At 46.6% G+C, this 22,316-nt stretch overlaps 1 protein-coding gene across 9 annotated transcripts in view; it reads left to right on the plus strand.

The window, feature by feature from the left end:
• The first annotated feature begins 1,377 nt into the window (after window positions 1-1,377).
• Chlsn (cholesin) overlaps window positions 1,378-22,316 on the plus strand; it is a 123,691-nt gene continuing 102,752 nt past the window's right edge. The window contains exons 1-2 of one of the 9 annotated variants that reach the window (XM_077802423.1): window positions 1,378-1,454; window positions 9,564-9,693. In XM_077802423.1, the coding sequence (XP_077658549.1) occupies window positions 9,565-9,693 (129 nt within the window). In that variant the 5' untranslated portion in view covers window positions 1,378-1,454; window position 9,564. Of the gene's footprint in view, window positions 1,465-2,327; window positions 2,399-9,560; window positions 9,694-18,625; window positions 18,672-22,316 lie in introns of those variants that run through there. The other 8 variants (XM_026405665.2, XM_077802422.1, XM_077802425.1 and 5 more) reach the window with 8 other exon arrangements.

Here is a 22,316-nt window from a genome sequence, read left to right on the forward strand (position 1 = left end):
CTGAAACTCTAAATCTTGGTTCTTGTTTTCCTATAAAAGAAAATTTAAAACCAGACACCAAAAGTCATGCAAGATTTATTATTATTATAAGTGAAAGTGAGGTGAAAGTAAAAGCAAAATGAGGCTTAAGCCAGAGAGCTCTCTCTTTCTTTCTCTCTCTCCCCACCCCTCTCTTCTCTTTCTCTGTATTTCACTGCTCATTGCTATAGCTTCTTCCCAACTGAGATTTATTTTAAAAAGTAAAGATGCATTCAAGGGAGAATGTGGACCCTTTCAAGAGACAGAGACACTTTTGGGGTTCAAAGAAACTTGGTGAGGGGTGGGGGTGGGAAGATAAGGATGACATCATTCTGATGATCACAGGTGGTTTATGGTGTCTGGTCGTTCACATGGTCTCATTATCCCATCAGTAGATAATGTTGATAATCCCCTAAATTATAGGTTTCTTAAAATGTTGTATCTCTTCTTTGCTTATTCTAGTCATTATGTGAACTAATGAACAGTGTCCAAGGTAATTTTCACAACTGGGTGAATTTCCAGTAACTCTTTAAGATTTACAGATTTCCCAAAATTTGGGAGTGATAGATCTAGAAGAAGAAGTAATTTGGGGAGTGACGGGACTGAAAAAGTACTTGGAACTTCAGATTAAAATTATGTTTCCGTGTCCTTCCTTTCACTTCTTTTTTTTTTAGTGGAGGGTGGGCAACTAAGGATTGAACCCAGGGGTGCTCTACCACTGAGCTACACCCCCAGCCCGCTTTATTTTGAGACAAAGTCTTGATAAGTTACTGAGGCTGGCCTGGAACTTGGCACGTTCCTGCCTCCGTCTCCTAAATCCCTGGGATTACTGACCTATTCCTTTTATTTGTTCTAACCTATTTTGTATCTACTCCCTGTAGGTCTGCGTCTATCTGCACGCAGTGAAGTGGAACGCACTCCACGCCCATCCCGCTTGTGGTGGCCTCCGCTCCAATTCTCGGCACATTTGCGCACATCCGAGCGCAATGCCTAACTTGTTGCGTTTGAAGATGGTACACGGAATCATGGCAGCATTCCCTATTCTTTGTTTTTACTTTTTAACACCTGTACTTCTGCACTCGAGCTTTAAGAAATCAGCAAAAATCTGGATGCCCACAGTTAGCTCACCAGCTCCAACTCTGAACAGAGAGCGGCACCCTCGAGCCTGCACGTGTCGGCGAGAGGGCGAGTTGCCATGGCAACTCGCGCTCCGGCAGCAACTAAGGCTCAGCGAGATTACGCCACCATTCCGCGCCCGGGAGAGGCACCGCCCCCGTGAGGCCGCCGCTTGTCATTGGTCGGCCAGAAGACCGAGGCAGGCTTTACCCAATGGGGAGCGCCGAGTCGCTGAAGGCGGGACAGGCGTGTACCTGAGGCGAGGGGCCGGCCGGAAGCTGGCATTGGCGGTGCAGCAGGGCGCGTGCAGGTGGGCGCAGGTGGGCACAGGTAAACGCGCGGGGCTGCTTCTGGGTGCCTGTGATCTGGGCCGCGCTGGAGATCCGCTCCCCGTGCGCTGGCCTCTCCACGTGGGTTTGCGGAAGGCTTGGCGGGCGGGCGCGGGCGAGCGGAGGACGCGCTGGGTCTGGGCTCCAGCCTTTCTTGCCCAGTGTTTGCGGATTGGAGCTTTAAGAACCCCTGTTGAGGCTCTTCGGCGCTTCTATCATAAGCATGCATTGCATTTCCTTCCGTCATCCATCCATTCATTTTAAAAAACGTACCGTGTTCTTCGTGTGTGTCGAAACTGCTGAAACAGCAGTTAACAAAACAGACCAACCTCGATCTGGTGAACTAAGTTCTAGGGAGAAGAGAGAGATGAGGAAGATCACGTACCAGCTGGTGATATGTAACCACGGAGAAAAGTTACGACAGGGAGATGGAGAGTGGAGGGGCGAAGCAGGTTAAGGAGTGAGACACCTTGGTAGCTTGAAGAACGTCCAGGTAGTGGAAACGTCAGGACCAGCAAGGAGCCTCGTGTGCCCAGGGCCAAGTGAAGGAAAGAGAAAGAAGGAGTTGTGGTGGAGGCAGTTTGATCATGTGGGACCCTGTGGCCTCAGGGAGGACTTTGGCTTGTAGTGGGAAGTTTTCAGAGGTGAGATGTAATCTCAGGTGTTTAAAATCGTTCTGGATGGGAAACCAGCTGGAGGGGCGAGGGCAGAACTGAGAATTGTAGGCCATGAGAGAGTAAAATTCTGGATACATTTGAGCCAATAGGGCTTAGTGGTGGTTGGATGAGTGTGTGAGGAAGCAAGAGGAGTTGTAGGTGGCACCGAGGTTGTAGCTTCAGCTAAAATCTGGATTTCATTAGATGGTGTTTATCAAGAGGACACACATCTTGGGAAGATCGGTTTGTGGAGGATATCAGGAGCTTTGAGTATCATGGGTGAGTCTTGAGTGTGCAGGGGAGATGTTGAAGTGTATGTGTAGTTATATGAGTGAGTCGGCAGTGTAATACAGGGAGAGAGCCCAGAAGAAGCCTCCAGTTGGACAAGGCTTGAAGCCATCATCATCTAACGGGTATTTAGAGTCACATGGCTGAGCGAGATAGCAGAGAAAGTAAGGAAGCCCAGAGCCCAGAACCTTCAGAGTTCAAGATCAGGGCCATCAAGAAACAGCAAAGCGTGCTGTCTCTGCTGGAAAAGTAGAACATGCATGCCAAGAGAGGGCAGGGAGCAACTGACACATGCTGCTGAATATCAGCAATGAGCCTGAGCCACATGGGTGTCATTGTGGTAAAGGAGCTGGGGAGAGGGTGCAAGAGAGGACCAGAGTTCCTGGGAAATGCAGTGTGCATTGAAGGGCCAGTGGAGAGGAGAGCGTGATAAGATAGGGGAGGTTGTAATTGGTGTAGTAGAAGGGAAGAGCTAATGATGCAGGAGAGGGGACAGTTGCTTAAAGTGCTGCCTTGACAGGCAAGGGGGAGAGGACTCAACTCACCTAAAGGGTTGGCCTAATAAGAACATGGGCATGCTGGCTGGATGGGTGATGTGGTGGGAGTTCCCTAAGATTTTTTCTGTGTTCTCAGTGATCAAAAACTAGGTCTACACTGAGAATAGAGAAGATGTTGGAGGTGTGAGATTAGGAGAGGCGAAGGAAGGGGTCAGTCTGGAGAGAGGTCGATGGAGTAGGGAGGTGTTCAGTCACTGTGCAGCACTGACCATCCCCTTGAGCTTAGAGCTTCTGAATTTAAACTGAGACTGGTCAGCCTGAGTCTGTGGGCTCTCCAGCTGTGTGGAGTTGCAGGCTTAGAGTACACTGGCAGGCGGAGTAGGTCCCAGCGGTGGGGTTTTGCATGAAGGGAGAGAGCCACAAGGGAGTGTATGGGAGTGATTTACTGAGAGACCATGGAAATTACATTGTAGAGGCGAGACAGATGGGTGAAGGACATTGAAATGTAGTAGGGTCAGTGGATTGCAGATCTTGGTGAGGTTGAAAGATTATTGGATTCCAGGGTGCCAGCTGGAAAGATAGGTGGAATTGGTCATGGATGCTGGCATTAGGATGGTGGTGGGCTTGTAGTGACTGCAGTAGTATAGTAGTGTTCAGATAGGGAGGCAACAGAGCAGTGTTCATGGGCAGAATAGCAGAGGCCAGGAGGCCACTAATCTAAGCAGGCAGTTCAGAGCATGGCCTAGGCATGGGTCAGCATGGGTCAGAGCCGAGCCACAGTCCAGGGGTGGGGGCCGCCCTTCTGTGGGCTCAGGGTGGGCCTTTGCCTGGTGAGTTTGGAGGTCTCCTCTAGAACCTGTCCCAACCACATCAGATCATCACCAACTGAGATGTTCCCCCGTGTCATCTGGGTCTGTGGGTGGTATTTTCGGGTTTAATAAAAGTGTGCCTGGTGTTTGCCTATAGACTGATTTATCTCATCAGGGCCCTGTGAGATGCTTTTCCACCTGGGGACTGTAGCTTTGCCTGCTTGAGCTGTCTTGATCACTGGCAGTGTGCCTTGGCAGGCAGGTCTGGTCGTCCTGTGCTTGTTTAATCTGGCCCATCTGCTTTGTACTGGTGGAATCCTTCAATTGCTTAATTGAAGCTTTTGGGCTGTGTCTTAAAACAATTTCTTTTCTTTTGCTTTTATTGTAGAAATTACAGAAGAGCATATGAAAACAATAAATATTCTTATAATCTGAATCTATTTTAGTATATTTTCTTTTAGTTTTTTTCCTTTGTGCACATTTGTCTATAATTTTTCTTACAAAACGAATCATATTGTATTCCATAGATTTATATCTGATTTTCAGTTTATTGTATTATGAGCACTTACCCATGTGACGGATGTTCCTTGAGATCACAGTTGTTAATGGTTTCTTTGGAATATTCCTTTGCACGGAGGAGTCATTCATTTCCCCGGCCTGCTACTGTTGGACAATTATGGTGTTTTCAATTTTTTAATATTAGAGATAGTGTTGCCATTATCATCTATGTACATATAAATCTCTGTCCATGATTATTTCATTAGGATGAATTCCTAGCAGTGGAATTACTGGGCCAAACCACTTGATAAATGTTATAAAATTATGTTTTAGAAAGGATGTACTAATTTGTCCTCCTATTAGCAGGGCATGATAATGTCCTTTTCCTATTCTCTGACCAATACTGTACAGTATAATTTTTTAAAAAATCTTTTTTGAAAATAATTGATTTTTGTTTGTTTGTATTTGGTACTGGGGGTTGAACTCAGAGATTCTCTACCACTGGACTACAGCCCCAGCCCTTTTTATTTTATTTTTTTGGTACTATGGATTAAACCCATGGACACTCAACCACTGAGCCACATCCCCAGCCCATTTTATTTTTTATTTTGAGACAGGGTCTTGCTAACTTGCTTAGAGCTCGCTAAGTTGCTGATGCTGGCCTGAAACTTGCAATATTGCCTCAGCCTCCCGAGTCACTGGGAGGCATATGCCACCACACCCAGCTAAAATCAATATTTTTTAACCTTCAAATTAGCTGTCACATATGCTTGTAACTGAAGACTGACATGGTGCTAGACGACTTGTAGACCAAAATCATTTGTCTCCCCCCATTCATGCTCCTTAAAGGCAAGAACAGTTTAATCTTGCAGCTGTTTCTACTGTTTCTACTTCCGTGTTTCTAAATAATATGCTTGTGATGTGGTTATTGGCCAATTTCAGACATTCTCTATTGATTTTCTACTCTGATGGGCAGATGTGCCTGTTTCTGCATTGCATGCCAGCTGCATGGGTCACAGGGGTGAGTGGGCTGGTGTGTGTAGAGCATGTTGGGGCAGGGCCTGGCCTTGGTGAGGCCTCTCAATGCTAATTCCATAAAGTGGTAGTTAGGGTTAGCTTCCTTAATATCCTTGACCCCTCAGAATCCTCCCAACCACCAGAAAGGAAATCTTGGGTTTTCATTGCTCTACAGAAATTAATTCAGTCACTGGGAATGGCAATGATCAAGGGCCATGGTGGCAGGCTACTCTGCTGTCCTGTAGCTGTGAGCTCAGCCGTGGCCACTAACAGCCCACTTAAAAGACACAAGGAGGGCTGGGGATGTGGCTTAAGCGGTAGCACGCTTGCCTGGCATGCGTGTGGCCCGTGTTCGATCCTCAGCACCACATACAAAACAAAGATGTTGTGTCTGCCGAAAACTAAAAATAAATAAATAAGTAAATTTAAAAAAAGGCACAAGGAGGCTTCTACATGCATTTTCCCCCATTTATATCTTTCTTATTTTTTAAACAGTACTTGAACATTATAATTTTTTTTAGTTGTAGATGGACATAATATCTTTATTTTATTTTATTTATTTATTTTTATGTGGAGCTGAGGATCGAACCCAGTGCCTTGCATGTGCTAGGTGAGCATTCTACTGCTGAGCCACAGTGCTAGCCCCTTGAACATTGTATTTTTAAGTTTATGGTAACTTGAGAGAGAATATAGTTTGTTTTTGTTTTTTTAGTGTATTCATGGGGTTGTGCAACCATCGCCAAAATCTAACTTTAGAACATTTTCCTCCTCCCAGAAGACACCCTGTCCCCACTAGCAGTCACTGCCACTTCTCTCATAGCCGGAGTAGCCACTAGCCTTTTCTGTCTCGGATCTGCTTATCCTGAGTCCTTCATGCGCGTTGAATCGTGCAATACGTGGTCTTTCGTATCTGGCTCCTTTCGCTTAGCATCAGGTTTCAAGGTGACACATTTTGTAGGTGTATCAGTATTCACTTTTTTATGGCTGAATAATATTCCACCCTGAATACCTATAGTTTATCTACTCATCCATTGATGAGCATTTAGGTTGTTCCCACCTTTGGCTGTTATGAGTAATATTGCTGGGAACGTTAGAATACAAACTTTAGAATACAAACTTTAACGTGGAGTTGTTTATTTCTTTTGGATATGCACCTATGACGAATTGCTGAGTCATATGGTAATTGCATGTTTTTAACTTTTTGAGGAACTGCCAGACTGTTTTCCAAAGTGACTCTGCCACTTACACAAGCAGTGAATGAGAGCTTCAGTTTTTCTACATTCTTACCAATGTTTACTATTATGTCTTTTCTTTTTCTCACTCATTATTTTATGGTGCTGGGATGGAACCCAGCACCTTGCACCTGCTAGGGAACCACTCTACATTGAGCCATTGCAATCTTTTTTTTTTTTTTTTTTTTTTTTTTTACTATAGGCATCCTAGTGAATGTGAAGTGGTATCTCTTTTTTTTTTAAAATATTTTTTTAGTTTCGATGTACCTTTATCTATCTATCTATCTATCTATCTATCTATCTATCTATCTATTTATTTATTTATATGTGGTGCTGAGGATGGAACCCAGTGCCTCACACATGCTAGGCAGGTGCTCTGCCACTGAGCACAATCTTATTTGCATTTCCTAAGTGACTAATGAAGTGAAGCATCTTTTCAGGTCTTCAATGTGTACTAAAAAAAACCTTTGGAGGGGGCTATCAGGGATTGAACTCAGGGGCACTTGGCCACTGAGCCACATACGCAGCCCTATTTTGTGTTTTTATTTAGGGCAGGGTCTTATTGAGTTGCTTAGTGCCTCGCTTTTGTTGAGGCTGGCTTTGAATTTACAATCCTCCTGCCTCAGCCTCCTGAGCCGCTGGGATTACAGGTGTGAGCCACTGTGCCCAGCTTATTTGCCTTTTATTATTGAGTTGTAAGAGTTCTTCATATATTCTGGATTCAGGTGTCTTGTGAGAAGTGTGATTTACAAATGCTCTCTCTCCGACTGCAAGTTGTCTTTGTTACTTTCTTGCTGGCATCATTTTTGCAGCACAAAAGTTGTAAATTTTGTTGTAGTCCAATTCATGTACTTTTTTTCTTTTGGTACTTGTGTTACAGAGAGACTATTGCCTCATCTAAGTTCTAAAGATGTATTTCTATGTTTTCTTCCAAGAATTTTGTTTTAGTTCTTACATTTATGTTTTTGGTCCATTTTGAGTTTATTTTTGTGCGTGGTGTGAGGTAGGGCTTCAGATTCATTGTTTCCTGTGTGGCTGTCCAGTTGTCACAGCACTATTTGTTCTTTGAATTGCCTGGCCACCCTTGTTTAAAATTAGTTGACCAACAATGAAAAATATTTTCTAGAAGAAACATTCAGTGTCTCAGAGTTATGAGTTATCTCTTAGAACTGTTAAAGAGATCACTCTATAATATGGAAAAATCTTTTTCTTCTTTTTAGCAAATAGACTTAGTGATTAAAGTTTTTAATGATAACTTACGGAATGAATATAGATTTAACTTTTATAGTAACTGGTGTATAAATATTTGCTGAACTTCTTTCTCTAACAAGGTAATGGGCTGGCGCCATCCTTTGTGTTTTCAGTGTCCCTATGTCAACAGTCTCTCATTCTTTCAAGATATCTTATTACACAGTTAATTGAAATTTGTAGCCTCTGGCTTCAAATACTTTTTAAAGATAAGGCTTAATTAAGGAATATGGAGCCTGGAATTTTCTGACTCCAGAATAGTAATATTCTTTCAGTGTGCTGTCATCAGTGACAGACCCAAATGGGAGCGGAGATCCTTGGTGCTGGCTCCCCTTGTGTCCCAGCTCCACCTTATACTCCCCTGGCTTACTCTCACATAGAGTGGTATTTGGCCCCCAAACTGGTCTTGGTCTCTGGGGACGCTCGCTACTTCTGGCCCTTTTCATTATGATCATCCTCTTTCTTTTGTGGATCTGGGGATTGAGCCCAGGGCCTTGCACAGCAAGGCCAGTGCTCTACACAGAGCTGTACTTCCAGGCCCATCATCCTGTTTACATGGTCAGCTTCCCATGACACCCACCCCTTTTGCATACCAGTTCTCAATTTTTTTTGGGGGGAGGGCGGGTATTGGAGATTGAACCCAGAGTCACTTGACCACTGAGCCACATCCCCAGCCGTATTTCATATTTTTTATTTAGAGACAGGGTCTCACTGAGTTGCTTAGCACCTTGCTTTTGCTGAGGCTGGCTTTGAACTCGTGATCCTCCTGTCTCAGCCTCTTAAGCCTCTGGGATTGCAAGCGTGCACTAGTGCCCGGCTGGTTCTCAGCTTTTAACATAGTATGTATTTGGCTCCCCCGTAAGAATGGGAGTTCCATGTGGGTAGGTGTTTTGGGCTGCTAGTTTCTACTTCTCCCTCCTGGAGGTAGTCTGGTTCCCACTTCAGGTCCCAGTAGCAGCCATCGTCTTCCTGCAAGGTCCAGGGTTCCTTCCTCCTTCCCCTCCGAAGCTTCCAGGCTCCGGCAACCTCAGCCATTGCTCTTGGTTCTCTCATCACATAATCCCACGGAGGGAATTGGTTTTACAGTTCATGGATTCCTGTTCTTGTACAGGAGTAACTAGCTGCTGTGCCTGAGGAAATAGACCATGAAGGCACATCTCTCCTCCCACATCCCATATTTCTTGCGTAAGTCCCTATGACTGGCCTGGTCGGAGGAGATGTCCCAGGCTCCTGGTGATCCTTGAGTCCTTCCCCCTGTGGGTAGTCAGGTGCCTGGGGTAGGGTGGGTGACTCATCCATGGCCTGTGAAGGAATATGAGTTAGTCCAGAATTGTAGAAAATAAAAATAATCCAAATTTTTAAGGGAAGCAAATTTTCACCATTGGAAAATTGTAATCTTGTTACTAAAAATGGTATTTCTCATAATTTTAAGAGCTTTATATTCATTTGAGGTCAGAAATATGGAATATGATGGGGCTTGGACTGTAGCTCAGTGGTAGAGTGCTTGCCTAGCATGTGTGAGGCACTGGGTTTCATTCTCAGCACCACATAACAAACAAACAAACAAACAAATAAATAAAAGATTGCCATTAAAAAAATAGAATATGTAATGTGTGCATGATGCAGCTATGCTAAGTAAAAACACCCAGAAAATAGAAAGGAAATGTGCCAAAATGTTAAATTGGTGATGAACTAGGAGTTTGACTTTTTTTTTTTTTAACTTTTGTATACTATATTTCATGAAATACCTTTGTAGTCTCTTAGTAGGAAAGTGCTCCCCCCTTTGTTTAAAAATATTATATGGCGGAAGCCCCTTTTTCCCTATGGATTTAGCAGTGTGCTTTCTCCATAGCAGGATGGCAAAACAGAAAAGAAAAGGTCCCGAAGTGACAGCGAAAAAGAGCAAAAAAGTAAAGAAGGCGTCTGCAGAAGAGAGACCTCAGGCACTTGAAACCACAGCAGACAACGAAGAAGCCAGCCCCAAGGTAAGGCCATCCAACCTCTGTGGAGCAGAGGACAGACACACGGGCTACATATGGACACACCCAGCGCCCGCTGAGAGCAGGTACAGTGTTAGGTTGGAGCACTGTTCCTGCCTTGCTTGGGCCGCCTTCTCTGCTGGCCCCTGTGTGAGGCCCCTGTTTACAGCAACTGTGGTAGACTAGATTGGCCACAGAGGGCCCAGGGAGCGATCCTTGAGTCCTTCCCCCTGTGGGTAGTCAGGTGCCTGGGGTTGGGTAGATGACTCGTTCATAGCCTGTGTAGGGATACGAGTTAGTCCAGAATTGTAGAAAATAAAAATAATCCAAATTTTTAAGGGAAGCAAATTTTCACCATTGGAACATTGTGAGCTTGTCACTAAAAAATGGTAATTCTCCTAATTTTAAGAGCTTTACATTCATGTGAGGTCAGAAAAATGGAATATGGGGCTAGGATTGTAACTGGGGACCTGCAGCTGGGCTGGGGATGTGCACTCAGAGAACGGGGCTTCCCCTGCAGAAAGGGCGATTGCTCCTCACCTTGACAATAGGTGGCGGGACCTGGGAAGCTCTGTTTAAAAACATACACTAAAAATGTTCTTACCTGGCACTAATACCAGCAGAGAGTTTGAAAATCAGCTATTAATGTCACTGTTTGAATTGCATGCCACAGATTCTAAATAACTGGGGTTTTAAATACCACCCAAGACCAGGCAGGAACAATCTCCTAATGCATTTCTATTCTTCATCCCAAAATCTTGTCTACCACAAAAATATGCTTATACCTTTAAATTTTGAAAAATCTAAAATTTTTTGTTACTGCTAAGTTCTGAGTATTGAAATTTTCCTTCTACATTGGGCTCTCTTTATAATTAGTAGTATGCATTGATCAAAATAGCATAACATCACAAATTTTGTCAAGTCAGTCAACGTAAAGTATAGACTGGTTAGGCACGCATCACATAATCACGTGGCGGGACTTTTCAGAGTTTTGCCCTTGGTTCATGTATCTTGGTGAATTTCATGTTTGAGTGAGACAGGGTTTAATGTTGTTTCTCTTTTTTTCCCCCCCGTTTTTCGTTTCTGGATATAAATAATTAAATGGGAATAGAAGTTTGTTCTAGCAGTGTTGCTTAATTCATTGAACTGAGACCATTAAGTGATTTTTTTTTTAATATTTATTTTTTTAGGTGTAGATGAACACAACACAATGCACATATTTTTTTTATGTGGTGCTGAGGATTGAACCCAGGTCCCGCCCGCGCTAGGCAAGCGCTCTACCGCTGAGCCACAATCCCAGCCCTTTTTTTTTTTGGTATCAGGGATTGAACCCAGGGGTACTTAACCAATGAGCCATATCCACAGCCCGTTTTTATATTTTATTTAGAGATAGAGTATCACCAAGTTGCTTTGGGCCTTGCTAAGTTGCTGAGGCTGGCTTTGAACTCACTATTCTCCTACCTCAACCTCCTGAGATGCTGGCATTACAGGTGTGTGCCACTGCATCCTGGCCTCATTGAATGATTTTTAGGAGCATATTTTATGTCTGTGCATGTGTGTGTGTGTATTTATATTTTGGTGCTGGAGATTGAACTGGGGCCTCGTGCATACTGGGCACACACTCCACCACTAAGCTACACCCCCAGTCCACAAAATATATTTTAAATATCAACCATTACATGACAACTTGATTAGGCTCTTCAGTTTTTGGAAGGAAGACTTGGACCTGCCTGACTAGTACAAGGATTTGTTCCCTTTTGCAGCATGGCGCCATATATCAGTCTGTCTTTGTGAGGTGCCCCAGAGACTCCTATTTCCTGGGGTGGTGCGCCAAGATATGATTCCTGGTGGCAGGTATCCTTTCCTTTATGAAATGAGAGAAGGATAGTAGGAAGGCAGAGCCCACCTGACTCCTTAACTTACACCTGGTCTAGACATTTTGCAGTCTTCAGCAAGCCTGCATGGACACCTGGCCGGGCTGGGGGGGGGTGCGGGGGTCTTGATGTCCTCAGGGTTGGGCTGCAACATGCATTCAGACAGTTCCGAGCTTTTGAGAGATGTGTAAATAACATGCACAACGTGTCTGGTAGCAGCACGGACTCTGTAGGGCAGGATGGATGGGACAGGCACAGTGTGCCAGGAGTAGGTCACCACAACCTGAGTGGTGGGGACACTCCAGACCCAGGACCCCTGTCTTGACCTGGGTTCTCTTTGGCTGTGTCTTACTGACTGGGCTCCTCTACAGCAGGTGATTTAATTCCTGTTCCTCTGGCTTCCTGTCTCCTGCTGAGGTTGGTTCTTTGTGGTTTCCAGGTTCCAGGTGGAAACAGGTTTCCTGGAGCTCACTTGGGGTCCTACCTGCTACAGAGCCTTGGTCCTTCCTGATGACACTGCTCTGCTCTTTTGAGGCTCCTTCTGGTTTCTTAAAATGAGCTCCAGGCCATCACCTTAGAGGTTTTGTGTTGTAGAACTTCTGGCTGTCCTTTGTTAATGAGCCTGTATGCAGGCTACTGGCCACTGGCAGACCCATAGTAGCTCAGCTTAAGGTTAAAATTCCTGCGTTATCGGGGAGTGATAGACATCTTTTTCTTTAAGTCCATATAATATTTTAAAGAATGTGATTTCTTTTCTTTGTGGTGCTGGGAATGACTCAGGGCCTTGCACATGCCAGACAATGGCTCTACACTGAGCTACATCCTCAGCCGTCATTGTTTTTTATCATTATAAAGTATATGTTGATTAAAAGAAATTTGGAAAACAAGAAAGAAGAAAGCATTTGGGGTGTGTTTCTTGCTAGTCTGGTTTGGTTTATAACATGGATTACTGATAAATTTGTGTGCTGTGTTCAGTTTTCTGGCTACAGGTTTTGAGTTAGTTTCAGGCTCACCAGGAGCAGCGGGTTGTCCTGCTGGCCTTTGTTGGGGGGCTGCTGGCCTGGGAGAGGCAGTCACTGACCAGCAGAGGTCGACAGCCACACTCCCCAAGGATGCCTGTGAGCCCAAGGGCTAGTTCCTATGCTGCGGGTGGCTTCTCAGTTTGGTCTTTGTGATTCTGTATAGTGGCTTGGAGGCTTACACCCCGAGATCCTCTTCTTGTATTTCCAGAAGTCAGTATCCCAACAAAATGGGGACTCTCCTTAAAAATCCACATTGGTCTCTGTTGATAAAAATATTTCTTTACTCACTCTTCTTGTTCTCCTGGGAAATTATTAAAAGGAGGCATCAGAAGTATATTTTAGAGAAAAAAAAATATGGAAAGCTGAACCTAACTGTTGAAGAATGGCAGGTCGTGAGGCCTGGAAAGCGCCATTGTGCATTACTGGGGAGCTGGTGGAAAAGTACTGCACTGGCCGCCTCCCTGTCCCCCAGTACTTCCAAGAGAGCCTCTGGGATCTGCGGTGGAGAAGGGAGAGGGCTCTGTCGTCCTTGAGCTGCTGTGTTGTCTCCCAGAGATGTCCATCTGGGGAGCTCCCTGGGCCCTGCGCAGCCATTTCCCACAGTATGAGCACTCCGTGCTTGCGCCAGGACAGTTGAAGTGTCCCCAAGTGCTAGAAACTTCATCGCCCCTTGGGGAATGGTTTCCATGGAGCTTGAGTTCCGATTCAGGCCTGTGGGCTCAGCTCGAGGGCCGCCTGGGGCTGCAGCTCTGCTGGCCCTTGGTTTGGCGTCAGGCTCCTCAGCCCCAGGCTTCCTTACTCAGCTCACTATCTAGAGGCCCTGGCGGGCCTGCAGCACTGGAGAAGCGGGTGGTTTGTGATGTCCCTGGTCAAGAGCACAGATGCTCCAAAACACCTTGCCCCTTGTCTTGGTGGCTGGGTTCCCATGGACTGGGTGCCTGCAGCTTCCCTCTTCCTCAATTCTGCTGGGCAGTGGATTCATGGGGCTGGGGCTGGCGTACAGGACTCTGCTCTTCCTGGAGGGTGTCCTGGGGCAGTGGAGTCTCAGTTTACCTGTCTGCCGTGGAGAGCCCTTCCACTACGCCTGACCCCTGGAGTTCTCCCGCAGTTACTTTAACCCTTCCAGATCTGGTTTTCTGCTGCAATCGTCTGGTGTGTGGGGGTTGAGTTTTAGATGACTTAGGTCTTCAGAAGGATGGCTCCAGGTACCAGGCTGTGGGGCAAGCCTGCTCTGTGCACTTGAACTGGCTGAACTGGAAGGAGCCGTGGCGTGATTTTGGCAGATCCTTGCCCTCCTGTCTCCCTCCCTCTTCTCCTCCTCCTTCCTCTCCTTGTTCCCCTCCTTTCTTGCCTTTTCTCCTGCCCACATCCTTCCATCCTTCCTTTCCTCACCCCCTTCCCTCACCTCCTTTCTGATCCCTCCAGGAGAGAAGCTGGGCATTCTGTTTCTGTCCTAGACACTGAGACATCTGAAGGGGAGACAGTGTAAACAGGACTGTCGTGCCAAAGCCAACCACGCGCCTGCAGGTTTAGAGGGTGGTGCCGCGGCTGCTGTAAATACACCTCTGGCTGCCGACATGTTGTGGGCGAGCTGGGAGGAGGGCTCTAGCTGAGGCCTGTCATTGATAGGTATCCTTGTGTTTGCCAAGTACTTTTCTTTGGAGATAGAGTCTCACTGTGCTGCCCAGTTTGGCCTTGAACTTGAGAACACCCCGGCCCCTTAGCCTGCTGTGTAACTGGGATTACAGATGTGCCACCACACCCAGTTGGTGTGAGCATGTGCAGAGGCCTTGCAGTGTTGGCTTCTCAGCAGCTCTGAGGTGACCAGGGCCAAGGTGGGGGAGTTGTGCTGGTTTTGCAGACATGGCAGAGTGGGCCACCTGCAGAGTCCACCTGCTAGCTGGTGACAGAGGAGACACACCGTTGAGCTTCCTTCCTGCCTTTTTCCCACCTCGGTCCCGCCACTGATTGTCCTCAGTCATGGTGGTTCAGGGTGCTAACTGGTGAAACTCCATGAATGTCACCAATGCTTCCTGGCATCTGCCTTCATACTGAGTATTGGAGACCTGAATGGGAGAGCAGCTCAGATGTGGGGTGCGAACGTCCACATCGGGAACAGCAGGCAGGAGTGCACAGTAGGGTTACTCCTGGAAGGGGTCAGTTGTGTTCTTCTTTCAGGATGTGTGTGCAGTTGGAAGCCAGTTGGCGTCCAGGTCCCGTGTGTTTCCAGGGTCTCCATTGGAACCTGCCCAGTGGACTCTGGATTGAGGCTGGCTGCGTTTAGAAGGAAAGAGCTGCTCAGTTGGGACTGCTCTGTGGCTCTTTTGGTAATCTTGAACATAAGTCAGATAGAGTCACCCAGGCAGTAAGCCTGCAGGTTTTTACAGAACCATCAAGATGTGGTAGTGAACTCCATGGCCTAGAGAATTTGCTCAGAGCCAAAATCCTTCACACCAATGGCATTTGGCCTCAAGGATTGTTAGTGTTCCCCCGGGTATGTCATTGCCCCCTTGGGGCGAGTAGTTGGAGTCTTTACAGACAGCTTCCTGGAGCCTGAGTTGCTTTCTTTTGGAATTCCGTCTTGCCCCCATTACTTTGTGACTACTGGATCCTAGGTTGGAATTACAAGTTGGTAGACTTGTAGCCTAAAGTGACTTACAGATGGATTAGTGATCTCACCTGGGGAACTGAGACCCAGAGGACACAGCGACCTTGAGAGCCTTAGTGGTTTCTGGAGGCCATTAGGCCAGGAGGAGGTCAGATCTCTCTGCTCAGTCACCTCATGACAGTGCCTCCTGGGTCTTGCATTTTTCTGGCTGAGTACCACTGCACTGCATGGAGTTGCAGATTTGTTTACCTCTTGACCAGATTTTGGACTGTGAGTCATTTCCAGTCCTGGCTGTTCTGAACACGCTGTGGCTATCTCTGTAAGTCCTCCTGTGTGTTCATTTCTCCCATGAATCCCAGGACTGCAGTTGCCATACCGTTGATAAGCATGTGTGTGATTTTCTGAATCACTGCTTGTCTGGTCCACAGCCCACTTGGGCCAGGGCAAGGGGATAGGTTGCTGAGAGGCCAAAGTGCCCGAAGCCAGTGTGCAACACATGGGAAAGCTTATAAGAGATGAATGACTACTCCAAGAAGAGTTCAGTGGTGACAGGCTGAGCCAGTAGCACTCTGTCCCATGACTTTGCTCCAGGAAAAAGAGCCCCTCCATCCCTCCCAGTGCTGTGGGAGGACACACACCCTTTCCACAGGACTTTAAAGGTTGATTGGCAGAAGCTTAATTTGCTTAGTTCCATGTATGGCCAGTGAGCCAAGGAGCCACTGCTGTGGTGCGCGCGCAGGCAAGCGCTCCTGCAGACGGTGCTGTCAGCCTGTCTTAGTTCTCAGACTTCTGGAGAAAAGACAGGGTTCTGCCTTATCCAGGAACCCTGGCCTACCCTGCCCTCCTGTTCCTTTGACTTGGTGCAGCTCCAGGCACCAAGAGGCACTTCAGGAGCGTGGTATTCTTTTCTTGTCCCTGTCTTTAAGGATGGTGCACTACTAAGCTGGTCTCCAGAGCTCCTGTGCTCTGCTTCCCCCAGCAGCGTGTGCAGGTGCCTGGGGCTCTGCATGTTTATCAGCACTTGTTATTGTCAGTATTTTAAATTTTGGCCACTGGATGAAGTCATGGGGAGAGAGAGAGAGAGAGAGAGAGAGAGAGAGAGAGAGAGAGACAGACAGACAGACAGACAGACAGACAGACACAGACAGAGAGAGAGATTGATTCTTCTTATTTTTTCCCCCCTAGTCCTGGGGATTGAACCACTGAGCTACATCTCCAGCCCTTTTTATTCTTTTATTTTGAGAAGAGGTCTGCTGACTTGCCCAGACTGACCTTGAACTTGTGATCCTCCTGAAGCAGTTTCCTGAACCTCTCTGATTACAGGTGGGTGCCACTGCACCCGGCCTGAGTGTTTTTTAAAAGCAGCTTCGTGAGGTATAATTGACATAGTAAACTGCACTTACTTCAAGTGTACGCTTTCTCTTTGTGGTTTTAACTTGTCCCAGGCTCAGTGGGTCCTTTAGATCATTCAGGGTACAAATCAAACACGGCTAGCAAAGAAAAGGTTACTAGGAGTTACTTATTACACTGATTCACAGAGCAAGGTGGCTGCCCCATAGGCAGAATGGCAAGGAGGTCAAAGCTTGAACAATATATATATATATGCTTTGGGGGCTAGAAATAGACATCTTCACATGCTATGTTGCAGTCTCTCATTGTGCCTGTGCCCGGAAATATGTCTAAAATTGTGTTAGGTCTCCCCACCTGGGCATCTGTTTGAGCATGTAAATGTATTTAAATGAGTGTGTTGGTTAGTGAGAGGTTGTGGTCACATCTCCTTGCCACTTTGATGCCTTAGAGGATGGACTAGTCTGGAAATGTCCTCTGCCATTCACCTCAGGCTTAGAGCAGGAGGTCCTTTTCTTTCAGTAGTCACCGACTTAAACTGAACCTGTGCTCCTGCTCCATTTTACCTGACCAACCATGATTGTCGATGAACATCTTCACTTGTTTCTACCATTTATAAATTATCTTTGGTGAAGTGTCTGTTTAGTTGTCTTGGCCATTTTTGTTAGTTTTCTCATTATTGAGTTTGGGGAGTTTGTTGTATATTCTGTATACAAGGCCTCTATCAGAATTTTTGTTTTGTAAATACATTTTTTTCTCCCTCTGTAGCTGGGGTTTTCATTTTTCTCAACAGTGGCTTTTGAAGAGCAGACATTTTAAATTTTGGAAAAGTCTAGCTTATTAATTTTTCTTTTGTGATTCATACTTTGGTCAGCACACTATTTTGGTTGGGCACGCCCTGGAGATGTTTCCAAGTCAGTGCGTGTACGTCCTGCTCACACCTAACGTTGCACACTGTTCCACTGTGTGAGTGTGCCACGTTTGATCATCCAGGCATCCATGGGTAGACCTTTGGGCTTCTCTCCATTTTTTTTGGTTATCAGCCCCTCTGGTGGATGTGAGTGATGTCTCTTTGTGGTTTTGATTTTCATTTCCTTGTTAATTTATGATGTTGAATATCTTTTAATGTGCTTCTTGGCCATTTGTGTATTTTTTTTGGAGAAATATCTATTCAGATATTTGCCCATTTGCTCCCTGGGTTCTTTGTCTTTTTATTGTTCATTTGGAAGATCTTTCTTAAAGCTTCTCTTTGTTGTGAGCCTTTTTCTCTTTCTGCTTATATATATGTTGTGAATCTTTCATCCAAACTGTTTACTTAACGAGATGTTTTCTAAAGGAAGTAGTCATGTATCCTTTTTGTGGTAATTCCATTTTTTAAAGTTCTGGTCACCAAGAGATTTGGTTTATAGTTCTTTTTGTGTGTGCAGCGGCGGTGGGGGCGGGGAGTACCCAGGATTGAACTCAGGGGCACGTGACCACTGAGCCTATTTTGTATTTTATTTAGAGACAGGGTCTCACTGAGTTGCTTAGGACCTCGCTAAGTTCCTGAGGCTGGCTTTGGACTCACGATCCTCCTGCCTCAGCCTCTTGAGCTGCTGGGATTATAGGCATGCGCCATCGTGCCTGGCTGAGAATTGGTTTATATTTCTAAAAATTAGGATGGAGATTATTGATGGTTTAACTCGTCAGGGGCTGTTGAATGGACTAAATCCCTAGAATCTGAAAGGGTCTGATTTAGCAGGGAGGCTGTGGTGGTCAAGTGGGTGAGCCCCTGCCCTGGGCTCTGGCTCTCCCCCTTATTGTACTGATCTCTTTCTTTGAGTATCCACCTTCTATCTGGTGGGTCTTTGGGGGGTTCCTACCTCTAGGTTTTTATAAATAGTGTTCCTAAGAACATTTGGGTTTCAGTTTTCCCTTAGATTCCTGCTTTGGTTCCTCTGGCTGTATTCCTAGGAGTATAATCTGCCAGATCATATGCAAGTTCTACATTTAACTTTTTGAGGAACTGCCAAAGTGTTTTCCAGGCAGCTGCCTGATTTCACACTCCCCGCACCACTGAGGACGCTGGCTCACACTTCTCTGGTCCTCAGCAGCAGTGCTGTTGCCCAGCCTCATCGTAGCCTTCCTAGAAAGGTATGTGGTTGGTCTCGCGTGGCTCTGATTCACATTTCCCCAGTGGCCAATGTGTTGAGCATTATTTTCATGTGCTCTTTGGTCGTTTGAAGAAATGAATATTTTCTTTGCCCATTTTAATGTTTTGATCTGTCTCTATTATGGAGTTGTGAGTGTTCTTTATAAATTCTAGAGATTCAGCCTGGCACGGCACACTCCAGCAACTTGGGAGGCTGAGGCAGGAAGATCAGAGATTTGAGGCCTGCCTCAGCAACTTAGTGAGACCCTGTCTCAAAATAGAAGTGCCACTGGGTTACAGCTCCAGTACCTAAATAAACAAGATCCTTTTGCAGATAGAAGACCTGTAAACGTTTTCTCCTGTTCTGTGGGTTGTCTTTTCACTTTCTTGCTGATACTGTTTCAAGCACCAAAGTTTTTGATTTTCATGGCATGTAGTCTGTTTTTTTCTTTTGTTGCTTGTACTTTGATGACACATCTACAAAACCATTGCCAGGGGGCCAATGTTGCAGAGTGGAGCCGCAAATCCCTGACTTGCTGGTGTGACTCCCTTTCCTAAGCTGAGCTCCTTGGCTATTTCTGGGTGTCCTTGACCTGGGGTTGCAACTAATGCTGGACAAGCCAGATCGTATGCTGGATTTCTTGTTTTGGTTTAGTTGCATTCTGAAAGAAGCATTTATGTTGTCCTCTGGCTCTTGATGACAGGATAGAAGGGAGAAAGGTGACATTGACAGTATCTATAGGGAGCACAGCACAGGTTTCTTTTGTCTGCTTTTTGTACATCGAGATCAAAGACCCGTGATGGTGAAGCCTGCTCTGTAAGGAGCTGCAGTGCTGCTGTTGCCCACAGCAGAGGACTCTGGGGGTTTGGCTTCGAGTCCCGTCCTTCCTGCCAGTTCCAGCACAGTGCACACTGTATGTCCTCCTCTGGGGCAGAGTCTTTCTGACCAACACCTTTCTGAAACCCTCTTTGTGGCCTGAGCAACCTTTTCATTTCTCTTCTTCCTATTTTTTCACATTCTCCATGTTGGCCCCGTAGCCTGACTCTTCTCCAGTGGCAACACTTAGCAGTAGTTCACCCGGATCAAGTTAGGACATTTTAGCTTGTTCAGCAAAAGTGTGTTAAAAATTGGGCTTTTATGCTGCTAGAAATGGCGTAATTATTTGATATTGCATTAACTTATGTTTTTATATGTAATCAGTTATGCAACTGTTAATTGCTTTTTCTCCCCCAGTGGCTTTCAATTACTTGCTTAAAGAGTTCTTTTGTTTTGAAGGATGGTAAATACAGCAAGCTTGTTATTGTGGGGTGTTGGGTTGGCATTAGGGAGCTTTAGGATGACTGTTTATAGTGACACTGGCTCTGGTAATAAAACTTTTAGCAAAACTGCAGCTCTGTGAGGTTCTGCTGATGCCAAGCAGAGTTGTGCTACTTTCGGTGTCACTCATTGTCTGGGTCTGCAGCCCCGTCAGTCACTGGAGAGGGATAGTCTCACGAAGTATGAGAAAACCCGGCCATGGATTTGTTCTGACCTGGAAGGTCATTAGTGGGTTTCCCCAGTTTCTTCTTGATGCATTCAACAGCCGACAGCTTGGATTGCCACATGAAGGTGAGCTAACGCTTGATGGATATTGATGGATTTTAGGTTCCTGTAAGGCTCAGAGTGACTGCATCGGGGCAGTTCCCCTTCTCAGTGTGTGACTGGAAAGCACTTGGTGTAAATCAACATCCAAACGTGATTAAAAATAAACTGTGTGCCCCCCCCCCCCCAAAACACACCCCCAAGCGCTCTTCCTGAGAACCCAGCAGACATTTATGGTAAAGTCAGACACATCTTTTTGGATCTGTGCCTCAGAGGATGAGCATTTTTGAAGAAACAAGAGACTTTAAACTATTTCTTCCAAAGCCTCAGCTTTTAACTCTTCTTGGTATGCTTTTGTGTATTACATGCAGCGTGTGTGAAAACAGAGACACTCTAGGTGTTCCATGCAGGGAGAGCCTTGCACTGGGGGTGGAGCTGGCCTGGTTGCTGGGGTTGCTGGGGGCTGCAGGGACATGGTGGGCCCTGCTTGGAGGGGCAGCTCTCCTGGCAGACATTCCACGTGGGGACCTTGGGCTTGGGTCCCCTTGCCCATATTTCTGAGTCCAGCCTGCCCCTAGCAGGGCCTGGCAGTCCTCATTCTTTGTCAGCTCTGATGCTTTGTGAAGTGATCGGCTTTTCTGTCTCGGTCACATTTTTGGTAACTAGTCCTGCCCACTAAGAGTGAAGTCCAATCGAGATCTCTTATTTCTATACAGGGCCATCTAGGAAATCTTTTAGGCCCTTAGCTCTGCCACGGTGCTCAAAAGCAACCTAAATGTGCAAACGATTGGGTGGCCGTGACCATTTGGGAGTGTGTCTGCCACAGTAGGCTGTCAGGTGGGACTTGCCGTTCCCTTGTCCAGTCTTCTGGCCTACCAAAGCCAGAAACGAAGACTTTGGTGTCCAGCCTTACCCAGCCTCCACCCTCAGCCTGGGTTCCTGCCCGTGTGCAGGGGCTCTCCCCGAGGGCTCTAGCTCTCCAGGTGCCGGATCTTTTAGAGTTCTGAGTCTCTCCAGTGTGGAAAGCCAGAGACTGCACTTTGAGGAAAGGGGGCAAGGCCCTAATGTGGGCTGGTGGCTCTGACAATCTGGCTGTGCTCCCTGGGAAGGTTGACAGAACTCTGGGCTTGTTATGGGAAGTAATGAGGGCTGTGTGTCATGGCTGTAGCAGGAAAGGTTGCCATGGGTACCACTCCAGGGAGGGCCGAGTGGGCTCAAACATGGCATTTGTGGGCAGCAGAGACATCTGCTTTCAACAGCATCACATGCACAAGGATGGGAGGTTGAGCACCAAGAACTTGGTGCCACTGTGTGTTCCCCCTACTCCCGAGATTGGACATCCCTCCATTCTCTCCCAGGAGATGGGCCAGGGTCAGATGTCCCTACCCTCTCAGCCTCCCCTTTTCTGTTCTCTTGGGGAGGCTGCTGACTGATGTGGTGGCAGTTCACTGGGTTAAGCAGACACTTACCTGGGAAAAAAAGGAACCCTGCCCAGGTCCCAGAGGAACCTTGTTGAGGTCTAAAGGCTGCTGGCACTGGAGGATGAGAACTCATGCTGGTTTGCCCTGGCAACTCAGCCTCCATGTCCCTGAGCCACCGAGAGAAGAGCAGACTAGCGGATAGTGGTGGCTGTGCCATGTGTCCTACAGCCATCTTGGAGGACTGTCCCTTCTCAGGATGAGTCAGGACTGGCACTTGGGAGCAGAAGCGACAGGACTTGAGATGAGGCATCTCTGGGACAGCCCAACCTAGCTCAGGAGTAATGCACTCCCCCGTGTGTGGACAGGAGGGCTGTTTCTAGGGATGCAGGGAAGGTTCCTGTGGCCCTGGAGGTGAAGGAGGCAGCCTCTGGGCTCCTTCCTGCTTTCATTCCATCTATCCTGCGCCCTCAGGGGTGTGGCGCTCTGTCGGCACAAATAGAATCTCCAGCACGATAGAAGTGGCTGGCTCACCAGCTCCTTTTCCCAAATACCTTCCAGACACCTATGCCTGCAGAAGGAGGGGACACCACACCCCCCGGGAAGCTCCTGCCTAGTGGAGCAGGAACAGCAGCCTATGCACAATC

This window comes from Urocitellus parryii, chromosome 9 (assembly GCF_045843805.1).
Source record: "Urocitellus parryii isolate mUroPar1 chromosome 9, mUroPar1.hap1, whole genome shotgun sequence".
NCBI lineage: Eukaryota > Metazoa > Chordata > Mammalia > Rodentia > Sciuridae > Urocitellus > Urocitellus parryii.